At 40.8% G+C, this 15,441-nt stretch overlaps 1 protein-coding gene and 1 long non-coding RNA gene across 2 annotated transcripts; both read left to right on the top strand.

The window, feature by feature from the left end:
• The first annotated feature begins 680 nt into the window (after positions 1-680).
• LOC113570167 lies at positions 681-4,413 on the top strand. The gene is made up of 5 exons (XR_003409871.2): positions 681-769; positions 1,756-1,884; positions 2,046-2,086; positions 2,672-2,754; positions 3,527-4,413. It is a non-coding gene; the product is annotated as an uncharacterized LOC113570167 (long non-coding RNA).
• A 522-nt stretch (positions 4,414-4,935) lies between these two features.
• kank1b (KN motif and ankyrin repeat domains 1b) lies at positions 4,936-13,716 on the top strand. The gene is made up of 10 exons (XM_035526890.1): positions 4,936-7,471; positions 7,805-7,882; positions 9,010-9,112; positions 9,461-9,586; positions 9,706-9,793; positions 11,375-11,594; positions 11,956-12,098; positions 12,287-12,487; positions 12,587-12,685; positions 12,847-13,716. Exons 1-10 carry the CDS (start codon positions 4,936-4,938, stop codon positions 12,901-12,903), a joined length of 3,651 nt encoding a protein of 1,216 aa, XP_035382783.1. The 3' UTR covers positions 12,904-13,716.
• Positions 13,717-15,441: the final 1,725 nt, after the last annotated feature.

Raw genomic sequence — 15,441 nt, 5'->3', positions numbered from 1 at the left:
ATTGATTAGTCATTTTTGACACGTTTGGCTCTTTGATGTTGCGTAATGAAAGAGGAATAACCACTGTTCTAGCTTCACTTATTTCAAGTGACAATTAGCAGGCCAAAACTACCTGTGGTGAGTATTAGTTTGGTATAGAGTTAGTCTTTTGGCCTAGGGGTATGATTCTCACTTTGGGTGTGTCAGACAAGCCCACCTTCACCTTAAATGGGGCAGTGGTATCTCAGTGGTTAAGGTGCTTGACTTGTAATCAAAAGGTTGCTGGTTCAATCCCCACCACTGCCAGTTTACCACTGTTGGGCTCCTGAGCAAGGCCCTTAACCCTCATTTGCTCAAGTTGTACTCAATCATAATTGTAAGTCGCTTTGGATAAAAGCGTCAGCTAAATTCCGTAAATGTATTCTATAGTCCTGACTTTTGTATTTTAATACTTTAAGGAAAGTATTTCCTGGGAAAGTTTTGTCTGAGCATTACAAAGAGATTTTTTAACATTGTATTGTCACGGTCATTGTTTTAATTTCGGGAAACTGAGTTAAGCATGACCTATCATTTATCACGCGAGCGCTGATCCTTTTGGTAAGTCTAACCGAGGTCTGCGTACCTGTACGTGATGGCGTAATAGGTAAGTTCTCTTCACGAGTGCGACGTAGATAGTGCAACGCACGCCAATTCAAGTTTCTTAAGGCGTCATTTATGACTAGCCTGTCAGCCAGAATGTCTATTCTACGGGAGAAGAACTTGAAGTGCGACTGGATGGAAAACATACGAGGTATGTTGTCTCCATTCTGAATATCTGCGAGTTATTTTGTATCCTCGTCTTCAGAAGATCAGTTCACTTGGATACGTAGGCATTGGGAATAGCTCACCCGCAGCACTGCGTGTAAATGTCAGTGTTTTCAATATTTATAATCACGCAGTTCGGCATATGTTTTATGTCTACATATCCAAGTAACTAAGGCGACCAAGACGAAATTGCTCCGAATGTCATCACAGACCTTGAATGACATACATTTACTACAGTAATTGTTAAAACGTAAAGAAGAAAAACCTAAGGATTTGAATGGCTTAGACATTCCAGTCTGGCAGTCCTCTTATTACATTCCCAAACTACAAATCTAACAGCATCCTATGCAGTAACTATGTAGGATACTGCTTACTCCCAGTGCCTTCAGATCAGGAGGTTCTTAAAGAAAACGGGTGACGTATTGGTAAGTTCCTCCAGTTATAGAGTGACCCTCCAGGGAGCCCCAGATATGCACTAGACTGTACCAGGAGCCTCTGAGTCTATTAAAGCACAGACGGAATTTGGATACGATATTTATGAGGACTTAACTGCAGCGTTGTGAGCCGGTTGTATTCTTACCCCGGATTTGCACTCTCAGAAGGAATAGGCCAGAACACAAAACAGCTTTTTGTTCTAGACTTGATTGCATGGGAGGAATAGTAAGAGGACCTGCTACCTGTGTGTAGCAGTAGATTATTACTTTCTCCCAAGACCTTGTATTTTTGCTTTGTGGGGGGACAGAACACCTATCAGTAAACAGCACTGGGTCACATCTTGATCAGCTTTGATTGCTTTCTTTTCTTCTCTTGTTCTGATGCCAGTATCCCCAGGGTTATGTATGTCACTTCAGATTAGTGCTACCATATTGGGACATTTATAGACTCATTGAGAGAGAGAAAGAGAGCAAGAGAAAGAATGTGTGTGTGTGTGTGTGTGTGTGTGTGTGTGTGTGTGTGGCTTTTCCTGCCTAGCCTTTCAGCTGACACAATGCTTTTCCTGAAGAGGGACTCCGGTTTCAGATCTTATTTTGCAGCGGCAGTGCGGAGTTCCTCCCATCCGCAGGTCCTCTCTGTCTCCTCCTTCAACACTGTCATACTGAGGTGCTGCTGTAGTCTGAACAAAACATTTACTGCCTGTACAAGCGGGTATTTATGTTAGCTTTGTAAATGAAGCAACTGTAAACTATCTTGTGATCATCTGTGTGTGTCTGTCTGTATGTCTGCATGTGATTCTGTCTGTTTCTCCTGTCTTCAAAATACAGGTCTTTGCTGAATGAGCAAATGAGGGGCAGGATCATAACAGGTTAGGGCAGCTAAAGAGATTATTTAATGTTTCTTAGGCACTGCATATTGAACATTTTATTTATCCCTTACATAATCTAGCCAATGAGAAAAAAATGTCTTGCTCAAAATGAGGTGCCTTAGTGTTACATTTTTATAATTAGTGAAGATGTATATTTGAAAAAAGCTATACAGCTGCATACACCTATGTTTCATTATGATTAATTTTACACAACCTTCTCTATCTTACTTTAAATTTTATACAAATGTTCAAAATCCCAGTGCCATTTTGTCAGTTTTCATCATCAATTCCTTATTTAACCACTAGGAAGCAGCACCTGAGCAAGGATAATCAAACAGCTTGCTTATACAGTATACTTGCCTTGCCTATTTCAGTTTTCCCTGCTTTGATACACCATTTTTAACCTCATGAAAAACTTAATTAACTGGTACAATAATCAGAGATGTTAGGTTATATGTTGAGACAAGGGAAAATGCTAAAATGTGCACTGAACTCCAGGACCTGTACAGGAAAATGCTTTATGATAAACATTTATGTGTATGATTAATTTTGTGGTTTTATATTATTTTCTATGTGTCCACTAAGGATCATAAAAGAGATAGAAATGGTGTAGGTGCTTGACAGCTCCACCATGGCCCAAGACAACTACATGTACATGAATCGAGCAGGTTGGCAAATGGTTTTCGCACATGTCTGTATAGTTTGAATGGGGAACAAAATGCTGCTAACAAATTGCTGCTAAAGAAGTCACAGAAAGTAGAAGTTTGTAATCTGTAAGTTTCCTGACAATGCCATGCCCTTTCAGGTGGTATAGTCACGCCAGGTTTGGCTGTGGACTCAAGCGCATTGGATTTGAAATGAAACATGCACTCTGGGATAGAAATGCAAAATATTTACATCTGTATGGGAACTATGGTTCTTTTCATGCATGGCCCTTTTTATACATCATACTTTTATGGAAACAAATTGTGAAAATGAACAATGTTTAAAATATATTTATTTGATTGGAAGCAAATCAATGACTGGCTGAAAACATTGCCAAATGATGATAGATGACTTCCTTGGTTGTGCTCTTTTTAGATAGTTTGATCAAGTGTACCCTCCATGCTGTTTTTATCGACTATTTCCTCTTTCCATCACTCTGGCTCAGATTAATCTTCTCATCTGTCCATAAGACTTTGTCCCAGAACTTAAGTTTTTTTTAATATTCTTTTTGATCAAACTAGAATCTGGTCATTATCTCTTTGAGGCTTATCTTTGGTCTCTGCCAGGTCTTTGGCTACTGTTAAGATCACCAGTGCATTCATGCTTGTAACAAACAGATTATTTTGACACATGGTTTGGAAATGTATAAATCAAATATTTGATTTATTATTTCTTTACTTAAAAAACTTTAAATGGAACTGACATTTTTTTGCCACTTATTCTGAAACACAACAGCAGCAGACTCCAGATGCAACCAGAAATACATCTACAATCAACTCCAGAACTTTCATTTGATCTCTTGTGCAAGAACAAAGGATGCAGTGCATACAGAGTTGGCCAAGAAACAACTGAGCAGCCCGCTGTCCAGTTACATTTGGTTGACTAAAATGGGAATGCTCTGCATAGAAAAGACTTTAATCGTTCACCAGATATGGATGTACATACTCTCAAATTCAAAGAGTCATGCAGTTTAATTTCACAGTCATTATTTCCTTTCAAATGCAGTGTGCTGGAGTAGAGAACCTTAACAACAAAAAATTGTGTCTCTGTCCAGTCATTAATGCACTACAGTGTGTACACAGCAGAAATCATGTTACCATGCCAAATTTTTTGAGCTTTGAAATTCTTATGAGTTTTATTTAGGTCTCGCTGTAGTGGATATGTATGTAATGTAGATGTTGTTAAGTTGTGGAGAGACAGAAAAAATAAGTGAAATAGTGTGTTAGAGGAGGAGAGTTGTACCATGAAAGTCCAGAGGGAGGAGAAGTTGGAGGAGAACAGAGAGAATATAGGAAAAGGGTTTCAGAGATCTGGAGATCAGTCACTGAATTTACTTGGTTATAGTCTTAAGAAATTATGGTAACTGTGGACTACGTGATTTGACAAGTGAGTACATTTTTAAATGTTCTCCATAACCATATTTGTAGCCGAATTAGTCTACAAAGAAATAACCAAATGCTTTACTGGTGAATGTTCCTAAATAAAGTATTTATGGTCTATTATCTGATTGAATCACATTAAGTACATTTTCAAGCTGAGGTTGAATGCAAAATATACTTTATTTCATAGGCAATAAAACAGTGCCTACATCTTAGCTCCTTTGTATCACAATATTCTATGTATCTATTTGTATCAATATTTTATAATAGGTAGAATTTCATTCCTGTCTCAATGCTCTGGTTTTATTTCATGCTTAATGCTTAGTTTGCTATCACCTTGATATTTCAGGAATTGCATTTATTTTCAATCTTAATATCATCATCTCCTGTCTTCTTCTACTAGATCAATATTGCCACAGGTCAGTGTTGTTCTTTTAACACTTAAAACAACAGAGAAATTACTTAAAAAATTAAACAATGCTGTGGTTTGTAGTTGCACTGATAGTTATAAAGATGCACTGACAAGCTTAGTTGGAAACCTTGGAGATCTTACTTCTTACAGAGGTCATAAAAGCTGTGAAATTATATAAACTATAGGAACTACTCAGGGGCAAAAATCATTATTTAGTTGTGTGTTTTTATATATATATATATATATATATATATATATATATATATATATATATATATATATATATATATATATATATATATATATATATATATAATTATTTGTATGTATACATGTATATCTGATGATCACATATGTTTCACCTTGTCTCTGAAACAGACACATGCGAGACCAGTACTGAAACCTACCAGAGTTCCCCTCTCTACCTCACGACACCATACAACTACCAACTCGATCTAGAGTTTGTTAAGTACGTGGAAGACATTGAAAAGGGCAACACCATTCGACGGCTGGGTTTTTCCAGGCGGCCCAGGGCCGATCCGGTCTCTGAAACACAGAGTGGGGTTGAACGCTCCTATGGGGTCTCTTCCAAGTCACTGTCATCTGGGGGTAGCAATGAAGCTTGGAACCCTGCCACCTCCTCCTCTGCCTGCTCTTCTGTCAACCAAAGAAGACCCCCAGTTCCTCCTTCCTATTCCTCACCTAAATCTACCTCTGAAGCTCCTGAGCATTCTAAACCTCTGCTTACTTGTCAGAGACCCTCTGAGAGGAGACCTCCTCAAGCCACACCTCAGTACATCACCTCTAAACCGAACCCTCTAGTAGAGAGGACCTTGGTGGAGACTCGTAGACGTTTGGAGCAAGAGAAGGTATCATCCAAGGCAGTGCCAGAGCAATACCCACGCCGTAGACTGGCTAGCTTTAGTGGTTTGGGCTCAAGTGGTACATTTCCCCCCTATACTACATGTAATGACCTTAACCAGACTCAGACAGTTCCTAAAGTGACCAAGCTAATGGCTGTTGATCAGATCAGTCAGAGTGCTTCCTCACTCGGCAGCTCTTTTAGAATCAGTCCTGTGAGCTCTGGCAGGGCTACTCCTGTGACTAGCATTAGTCCTTTGCACCTGCAGATGGTCAGGGACCAAATGGTTGTGGCACTAGAAAGGTTGAGAGAGCTGGAGGAACAGGTAAAGACCATCCCTGTGCTGCAAGTAAGGATCTCTGTCTTGCAAGAAGAAAAGCGACAACTAATTGCTTGGGTGAATGACCGAGGTTGTCAAAATTTAGGGTCTAACTTGGATCCAGACCTGCAAGGGTTGTTCAGGAAAAGGGCACATAGCACAAGCAACACTATGAAGTTTCAGCAGCTTGCTACAAATCCAGAGAAGGATGAGGATGGGAAGAGGGCATCCTCTGTGGAGCTGGAGGGCTGGGAACATGGCTCTCTATCTGGTCTGAAGGAGTTCAGACAACTTGGTGCTGAAATGCAGCTTCTTGAGAAGAAGATACAAGATGCTCGTCTTGCGGCTCAAAAGAATTCAAACTCAAGAGTGGTTTTAGGTGACAAGAATATGCACAGGGACAGCAAGTACTTGATAAGCTCCTGCAAGGATATTGGTGTAGAAACCAGACTCGAGACACGGTCAGCAGCTGTTGGCGTTACCGAAGCTATGCTAGGTGTGGTGTCGGAAACTGATTCAGAACTTGAGATGCAACAGCACACCATCCAGGTTCTGAGGGACAGGACACAAACATTGGAGGCGAAGCTTGAAGAGGCCTTGCTTAAAGCAGAAATGTGCAGACTGAAGAGTGAGCTATGGGAAGCAGGAGCTCGTAACCGTACTGACAAGAGTTCAAGTGTACAGCCAGAGATGCAAAGCATGGCAGTCCAGACTGAAGTGTATATGCAGACCGTTGGAGTTGGAACACACACCCAGTTCATACATGCTGCTGTTGGAAGCGTGTCAGTGCGAGATTTAAATGCTGTTGGGGTGACTTGCAGGCCAGACACAAGAGATGTGACTTCTGGTCCAGACACACCCATGGAAATGTGGGAGCTGTGCAAAAGGATTGAGAAGAGGGATCAATGTGTAGGAAAAGGGTATGTGCCAATGGAGTCCCTGGGCAAAAGGAAAGTGTCTACTCGAACTGTTGGCTGTGGTGACTGCACCATAGATGTGAGTGTCAACATGATGAAACCACTTGTTTCCCAGGGTATGGTCACTGATCCAGTTAGAGTCATCAACCTTGGTGTTGCAGTGACACGACAAACCAGGTCCCAACATACCAACACTGTTGTCCATACTGTCTCTCGCTGCACCAATACTGAGCAGCTCTTTTTATCCGAATGCAGCACCAACACAACAAATGCAATTACTCATGAGAGGCACACCAACACTGATCACATAATTACTCGAACACTCGCTATCGGTGATGGGAAAGTTAGTGACCGAGAGATGGCCATCAAAGTACGCTCTGTTGGAGTTGGAACTGCTGTTCACATGAATGAAGGTGCAGTCGCCTCGGGCACGCTCAAAGTGATGACTCGTGACGCTAGCATTGGATTGACTAATGTTAACGAGAACTTCTTGGTCGGGCTTCGTACACGGAACATCGCGTGTGGTCCTTCTCGTTTACCGGATCCTATCACAACCCGAAGCGTAGCGGTTGAGGTAGGCGACGGGAGAATCCGGGACTTGGATGGCCAACCACGGTCACCTGCACTGCAGCCACACTTATATGCCCAGTCAGAGCTAGGACTCAATCATTATATTGATCGAATGCAGAGGCTGATAAAAGAACAGCAGAGCCTGCTAACTGACAGCCATTTTGACCAGAGAGGGGAAGTCACTCTCCAGTCCCAGGATAAGCTAGACACTCAACATGGAGGTAATACTATGTGTGTATGAATGTGTGTGAAATAGTGAGATCTCTAGTGACCACTTTCCCCTAGAAAGTCATAGTTATTGGCTGATTTTAATGTTTGTTAAAAGCCCTCGTGCCTAATGCCTTTTGACCTTTCCCCTGAGTTTTAGGGGAAATCCATGCGGACTGAGTAATTGTGTCTGATTTTTTTTTTTTTTAATTGTGGTATTTTAAAAGTTTTTTATATTGTCTGTATATTGTCTGGGTGTTTTTTTTTTTTTTTTTTTTTATATACAGTATTAAGTGAAATATGGACAGTTTTCATCATGACCCTTTCTCTTTGTCTGCTATTTTCAGTGCCGGCGCATAGTCTTCCTTCAAAATCCAATGAGAGCTCTGAGTTTAGAACAAAGAATCAAATGGGACATGCTAGTAGTAAGTTGTATATTTATGCATCTAATCAATCATAGAGAGTTCTCCATAATGTACCGTAGACAGATATGGAAGGAGAGAGGGACAGCACGATCCTCTCTAATTTCATTCTCTAAGCAGTGGAATGTAGACAGGAGATGGAAATAGCTCTCTGGTTTGCCTTTTGGCTGGATGAGCCCTACACTTAGCATATTTTGGCTGGCGTTTGGGTTTGGAGCACTCCCGTGTCCCATAGACCTGTGGGCTTTGCTCACACAAAATACAGACCTTTCTTAGTGTGGTTTCTGTGTGCATGATGGAGGAATTCCACAGTTTAAAAATTCTTGTGTAAAAGGCTTCAAGCAGGTGTTTCTTCAGTCATCACAATGTCTCTATTGATTATAATGACTTATGTTCAGATATGCTTGACCATATTAATTAAAATTCAGAATGAATTTTTAAAATTTTCCCCCAGTCAAAGTGTAGCGTTGGCCCGAGTGCTGCAGGGCAGGACGCACAGACTCCCTTGACATGGTGAAACATTTATTAATGAATAACAAAAGACAACGGTGGCACTGACACATAGTAACAACGTTAAATACGCACACTTGAACGCATCAACACGAACACGCATAAACAGTTTACATCGACGCCAACACCTACACTAACAGCGACATAAGTCCTGTGGTGGTTGGTCATTCTGCAACGTTGGCCCAAGTGCCGCAGGGCACACAGATTCCCTTGACGTGGTGAAACATTTTTTAACGAATAACATAAAAGTTGGAAAATGTGTATATAGATTTGTATACAAATGTGTAATACATATCTTACTAATAGATCGCAATAGCAATAGAGATCTTATTTGAGTGAAGTCATTGATAGTATAGTCCAAAGATAAGCATTTACATTTACATTTACGGCATTTAGCTGATGCTTTTATCCAAAGTGACTTACAATTATGACTGAGTACAACTAAGCATTATTCCAGTTTTCATGTATACTGGACCATGCTAAATGTTTTTAATGCACTTGTTACTTGTTTTTTCTAGAAGAAGAGAGAAAGTGTATGAGTAATGAAACGCATATAACTGCACATACTGTTTGGAATTTTGAAATCCCTTCTTCCAGGCTTGTGTTTTTGTTGTCTTCAGGTCCCTTGCGTGATGATATCTCTCTCAGGTCCAACATGAGGAGGAAGGACCTCAGGCAGAGGTCGGCAGACTGCAGAATGTCCCTCGAGTCTCTGTCACCAGGGTGAGTATGTAGCTGGTATGGTTTCTGAGTTGTCACTGATAAACTCCAGCTCTTCTTGCCCACTGCTTAATTCTTTATTTGATCTTTCTTGGTTGATATTGCTTTCTAACTGCTGCTCATTAATGTTTCCAAGAATTGCCTCGAACTTCACTGCGTGTAGACCACTGTTAATCTTATTAGCCCCAGCTTTAGGCTGCAGTTTGGTAAAGCTCTTATTAGCTGACCTGTTTTTGAGGGCTTCATAACAGGTTAGCCGGCTGTCATGAAATAAGATCCCAGAGGACACTTAGATGTTCTGGAATGTCCCTAAGAGCTAATTCTGTTTAGCTCATTGTGTGTTGGCTGTAGGTTTGAGCACATGTCCACTAGCGAAGACTCGTCTGATGATGAGGAGAGAAAGAGGAAGATGGAACAGCAGCTTGAGAGGAGTCCCAAAACCAGCACAAAGCCTTCAAAGATGGAGAGAAGAGAGAGGTTGGTGCAAGAGGAGATGCCTTTCCATGCATTTGTGTGACTGGCTGTAAACTATTTCAATGCCACTCCCCAATCCCAGCCTTCATTATGTGTCACAGAAATGTTCTTCTATTGCTAAGGTATGACATGAGTGAACAGATGCTTTTTGCCTGTCGCAGTCTCAAAGCTCACCTAAGTGACAGCAACGCTTTATCCAGCAGAGAGCTGGTGAGTTTCCCCAACCTGAGAAAGGAAAAAAAAGTTTATTTATTAGTCCATTTTGTTTTTCCTTAAAAGCATTTTAGTTTTGGTTTTCTGTTTCTGGTCTGCCATCAGGAGCAGGAAATGGCTCATTATATAATACTTACAATCATTATTTAATGCTTCTATTGCTGTCTCTGGAATGTACTCTGAACCATGGGAGCCAGTGTCCCTCAGAATGCTGTCTGTAGGTGCTTTGATCTGAGGGTGCATAGCAACAGTTGGCCAAACTTATAATTCTTTTCCACTTCTGCTGTGCAGTCTCTCATGTTATCGGTTTCGCTGTTGTGTAGTGATTTTTTTCAACATTTCACATTCTGGGTATTCCTCAGATTCTCTGAAGCAGCTTGGCTTGCATTAAATGCAAATTAGGCAAAAGAACCAACTTGCTAGGAAACTTTCATTGTAGACTACTCAAAATCCTCACATTTGGCAGCTTTGTTCTGTTGTCCACACAAGTACAGACCTCAAAAGGTGTGATCTTTCTTGCTATGCTAATAGAACCATTTCAAAATCTGACCTTTGAACATCATTTTAATACAGTAAATCCTTGTCAGCTTGTAGAATAGATGGCATTAATACATGCTCATTAGCTTGTAGTATAGACATGCCCTCTTCTTTCAGGTATGTACCTCTTATACCAGAGCAATTTGAGTCATTTTCATGGTTGGCATTTGCAAGTACAGGTAAAAGCACATTAGCTCTTGCCTGTTTGGGTGCTCATGCATTACAAATGAGAACAGCTGTCGCATATGGAGGAGGCCCAGAAAAGCACACCGAATGCTGCCATTAAAACAGTTGGGGTTTCACCCCAGGAACACAGCTGCATTTATTGGAGAGGTGGGAGCAGGCAGGTAGATGTCTTTGTCAGCTCATGGCTATTTAATAGCCATGAAAAAAAAAAAACATTAAATGGTTGCAAGGCAGGAAACATGCAGACAACCTGAGCTTTTATAAAGGGAACAATAGTGGCAGGATCATTAATTTACAAAGAATTATAAACAGATTTAACGTAAACATTTTGCCTTATGTAGATTTCAGATGGCTGATTGAGGGGCCCGAATCCTTCATCAAGTTGTATTTAGACTATTAGAATGTGTTTGTTGGGCAAGGGTTAGGAAATTATTTCCATTTGAGCTTGAGGATGTTAAAAAAAATTAAAGAAAAAGAGCAAGAATGATGGATGGGTGTGTTTGTGGTTAACATCCCTGGACAGCTAGGAATGGAGAAACCAGTATTGGCCATCTGGCATTTAAAGTGAAACAACTATTGCACATTGGCATCTATATTTACTTGCTGTCAGCTTTATCCTGCAATTACCACCTGGCCTGCACTGTTTTAGTTGACTCTGCAATTTGGGGAATTTTGAGGAGCTGAAAATTGTAGTGCCTCTTTTGGCGATTTGGTCAAGGGTTCTTCCAGACAGCATATGGGACCTGGATTTGTTTTGTTTACTCTAGTTAAAATATTAGGAAACCTGTGTGTGTGTGTGTGTGTGTGTGTGTAAAAGTGTTTCCTGCTCTCAAACTCCATGCATCTTTCCAAAAGCGTTCCTGCCTGAACACAATCCAGCAGGAATGGTTCCGCGTGTCCAGTCAGAAGAGGGCACGTCCGGACGTGGTCGAGGACTTCCTGCGTGCGTGCCGGCGCATCTCGCCTGCCGTGTTGAGTCACGTGACCAACATTGCCGATCGCAATGGCAACACAGCACTCCACTACAGCGTGTCCCATTCCAACTTCAGGGTGGTGCAGGTCCTGCTGGATGCAGGTATGGCGGCCAGACACCTGGGCCAGCTCAGGCACTGAGCCTGCCTGCGGCTTTCAAACGTTTGCCAAATTCTTCCAAAGTATTTAGAAATTAATTAGCTACTGTAACACCATCACTGAAAGCAGTGCACTAAAGACAACTGTTTAGTTGCTATGGAGAAAAAGGATGGTTTGCTGGGAAAGTGTATTGACAGGGGACCTATGTGGGTTGGAGCTTGATTTGAACCTGGAACACTTCTGATCTTGGCTTTTAACCACTGAAACACAAGGAGAATATTTCGATCATGGTCTGTTAGTAGTGCAGCAATGTCTTGGGTGTGAGCTGGATGTGTGTGTGTGTGTGTGTGTTGCTGGATGTGCAGGGGTGTGTAACGTGGATCAGCAGAATCAGGCGGGATACACACCCATCATGTTGGCCACTCTGGCTGCTGTGGAAACCCAGGAGGACATGAGCATAGTGGAGGAGCTCTTCAGGAAGGGAGACGTTAATGCCAAGGCCATCCAGGTATGTGTGTATCTGTGTGTTCATGCGTGCGTGTCTGTCCATTTCTGTGTATTTTAAATATGACTACCTGATTATTATTATCTCTGTATTTTATTTAATGTATGCTAAACTCTGTGTGTGTGCATGTGTGTGAGCACGTGTGAATACATTTGTTCGTATGTGTGTGTGTGCATGCTCTTGCCATGTAGGCTGGTCAGACTGCTCTCATGTTGGCAGTCAGTCACGGTCGTATGGACATGGTTAAAGTTCTCTTGGCTTTGGGGTCAAAGGTCAACATCCAGGATGACGAGGGCTCTACCGCCCTCATGTGTGCCAGCGAGCATGGCCATGCTGATATCGTCAAGCTGCTATTGGCCCAGCCATGTTGTGACGCCACACTTAGTGACAATGTGAGAAGACTATCGCCACTCATGGAACGGCCCTTTTTTATGGGCTTAGCTAACTCATTTTTCATATAAGTACTGCTGTGGTTGTGTGCATTTTGGCAGGATGACAGCACTGCACTGTCCATAGCCCTGGAAGCAGGTCACAAAGACATTGCCATGCTGTTGTATGCCCGTGTGAACTACGCAAAGGGCCAACCTATGGTACGTCTTACCCAGATACACAGTTCAGTGTGACACTCTACTGTAGTGTCCTGTGAAGTTTTGATTTCTCTGAGTTCAGTACCTCTGTCCATTCTGTAGACTGTGTGTGTTTGTGTGTGTGTTTGTGTGTGTGTGTGTGTGTGTGTGTGTGTGTTTTACAGGGAACATCAAGAGGCAGGACACTTCTGACTCCACCTGAAAGAAGCTTTTGTGATTGACTAAGTCCAATCCCTTTACCAGCTAGCCAGTTTAGTTGTCTGCAAGACGGAGCACCACCATGAACCAGAGACAAAGCCCATGCAAGGTTCTAAAAGTTTGGGGGAGCCAGCAATGGGGAAACAAATTATGAAATACAAAAAACATTTTTTTTTTGTTTATTCCAGTCTTTCCAATTCACAGTTATCATTAATCAACTGGAAACTAAACTTTAAAGAATGTTATCCCTACCCGATAAACATGCTATTGTGTAATTAACGCTAACCTGATTTAAGAACTTTGAGATGGGGGAAAAGTAATGCTTTCACATGATAAAACTCCATGCTTAATTACCGGATTTGTGATATATCGTGCTTTGTTTCTGTGACTAAAACTATGTGGAGGAGAGAGAGAACTTGGTGTACCTCACACATCTAATGAGAAGGCAATGTTTGTGGTCCAGCAGAGACATTCTGCACTTTTCTAGTTTTCAAAATTTTAATCAAACGATTGGTAGTTCTCACAGATGTTGATATACGAGCTATGCAATATATGGTATAAATATTTTATATATATTTAGGCCTTTCTGATGTAACACACATGTTGTGAATCAACATTATTAATGATATTTTGACATGATTATTGTGTCATATTGTTATTTGAGCAACCTGCATGTGAAATTTATTTTACTGAAGATTACATATTTTAAAATGCAGTAGACTATAAAGATTTTTCTAGTATACATATTTCACCTTTAAATCCTAAGAAATACAACACATTATTTCCTTCTGCAGCATGTTTTGTGATATATATGCCTCTTAACTACAATTTTATGACATGTTATCAATAAAGATAATCAAGGTTTAAAGTGCGAGTCCTGTACTTCACGATGCTCCAAAACAGTGGCGCCACCTGGTCGCTACAAATTTGACGCTCATTGAGTGCAGCTTGTAAAATATTTGACTCGAAATTATGGAGCCATCTAGTGGTTCTCAGATGAATAGAACACTTGTGTCTGTCATTTACAGGGACAATTTAAATTCACCTTTCAAATTTTCTCCAGTAAAGCTTTTCTAAGCTTATGCTGAAACTGTTAAACATCCACATATAATGTTTTCCAAAACACTGACCTTAATGTTCTTTTGCTTATTTAGCATTTGTATAATTGACAAATAAGTGAAACCCTATTGTTCATCACCCCAACCATCATGGATCATACAGGCACTCAACATGGTTATGAAATGAATGAATTTATGTATGTTATGGCTCATTTCTAGCAAAATTCTAATTCCTGTTGGAAACCAAACCGATTATTACTTCATTCATAATTAGTCCCATGTTCAGTTTATATCTCGTAGAGTAGGAGGAGGGAAGATGGTTTGCCCTTTCCATGTCCTTCAAGTTTGTTTATATCTTTGGGAGATTTGCCTTATCTCTGTAGTCTTTGGCTTGTTCACAGGAAGTCTGAAATGGTATGGTGATGACGCAGACTAAGAAGCACCATATAAGTAAAGTGCAAGTGGACAGAAAAAACAGGGGATATTAATAGCCATAATTTCCAACCATATAGGCATCTAGTGTTTTTAGCTTGCCTATATAACAAAAGATAAATCTGTGTGCCCTCATTCCTGCTGCTGGTATGTGTCTTTGCCTTTGCTTGTACCATGACTATTTATGTAGGTGTGTGCATAGACGTGCATGTGTGTGTCCTTATGTGCTTTTATGTGTGGAATGTTCTTTGTAAATCAATGCCTGTGTATATTTAGCTTATTGTTTGTGTATGCATTTCTGGCCGCACATCTCTCTCTCGTGCATGTGTGTGTGTGTGTGTGTGTGTGTGTGTGTGTGTGTGTGTGTGTGTGTGTAGTGATGGAATGCTATAGCATTACAGCACTGTGCTCTCTGCAGCCAGTAAAACGTGGTGTTGCCATGGTAACTGACCGAGATGTTTTACAGAAATGCCCTAGTCAATCAGACTGGAAAGTATGAATATGAATTATATCATTATGACAGCATGTCTCCATATCATAGGACACACATCTGTGTTTTTCATGGACAATATGGACTGCTAAGCAGACCTTAAAAAATGATGCAGTTTCTTGGAATATAGCTACATTAATATTTGATCATTGAAACAATGTTTTGTCCTTGCTGCTACAACTGTTGCCATGGCGAATCTGCAATAAAAATGTTCTCTCTGTGAAAAACCACCTCAGTCTTTTTTGTAAGTGATGGTGCTACTGATAAAGATGAGGGGGAAGAGGATAAATATAATCCTGCAGGTGAGAAAGGCAGAGACCTTAAAGCAATACCTGAAATTTTTGAAGCAGTGAGGATGATGATGATTGCTCTTGCTTTTTAATCGGCTTACAACACAGTACAGCATGTTTAAAGGTCGAATTAATAGTATGACATCATCATTAACAAAAGTTGGATGCCAACTTCACATTCCAGAGTGAAACGATGCAGAATGTTCGAGACGCAGATGCCATTCCTAGCACTGTTGAGATCTCACACAGTCCTATCTTACATAAGCAAATTCACTCTATAAAGTATAACTG

Source organism: Electrophorus electricus, chromosome 6 (genome assembly GCF_013358815.1).
Source record: "Electrophorus electricus isolate fEleEle1 chromosome 6, fEleEle1.pri, whole genome shotgun sequence".
Taxonomy (NCBI): Eukaryota; Metazoa; Chordata; class Actinopteri; order Gymnotiformes; family Gymnotidae; genus Electrophorus; species Electrophorus electricus.
Note: the sequence above shows the minus strand (reverse complement) of the source record. Positions and strands in the feature narration are given on the sequence as shown.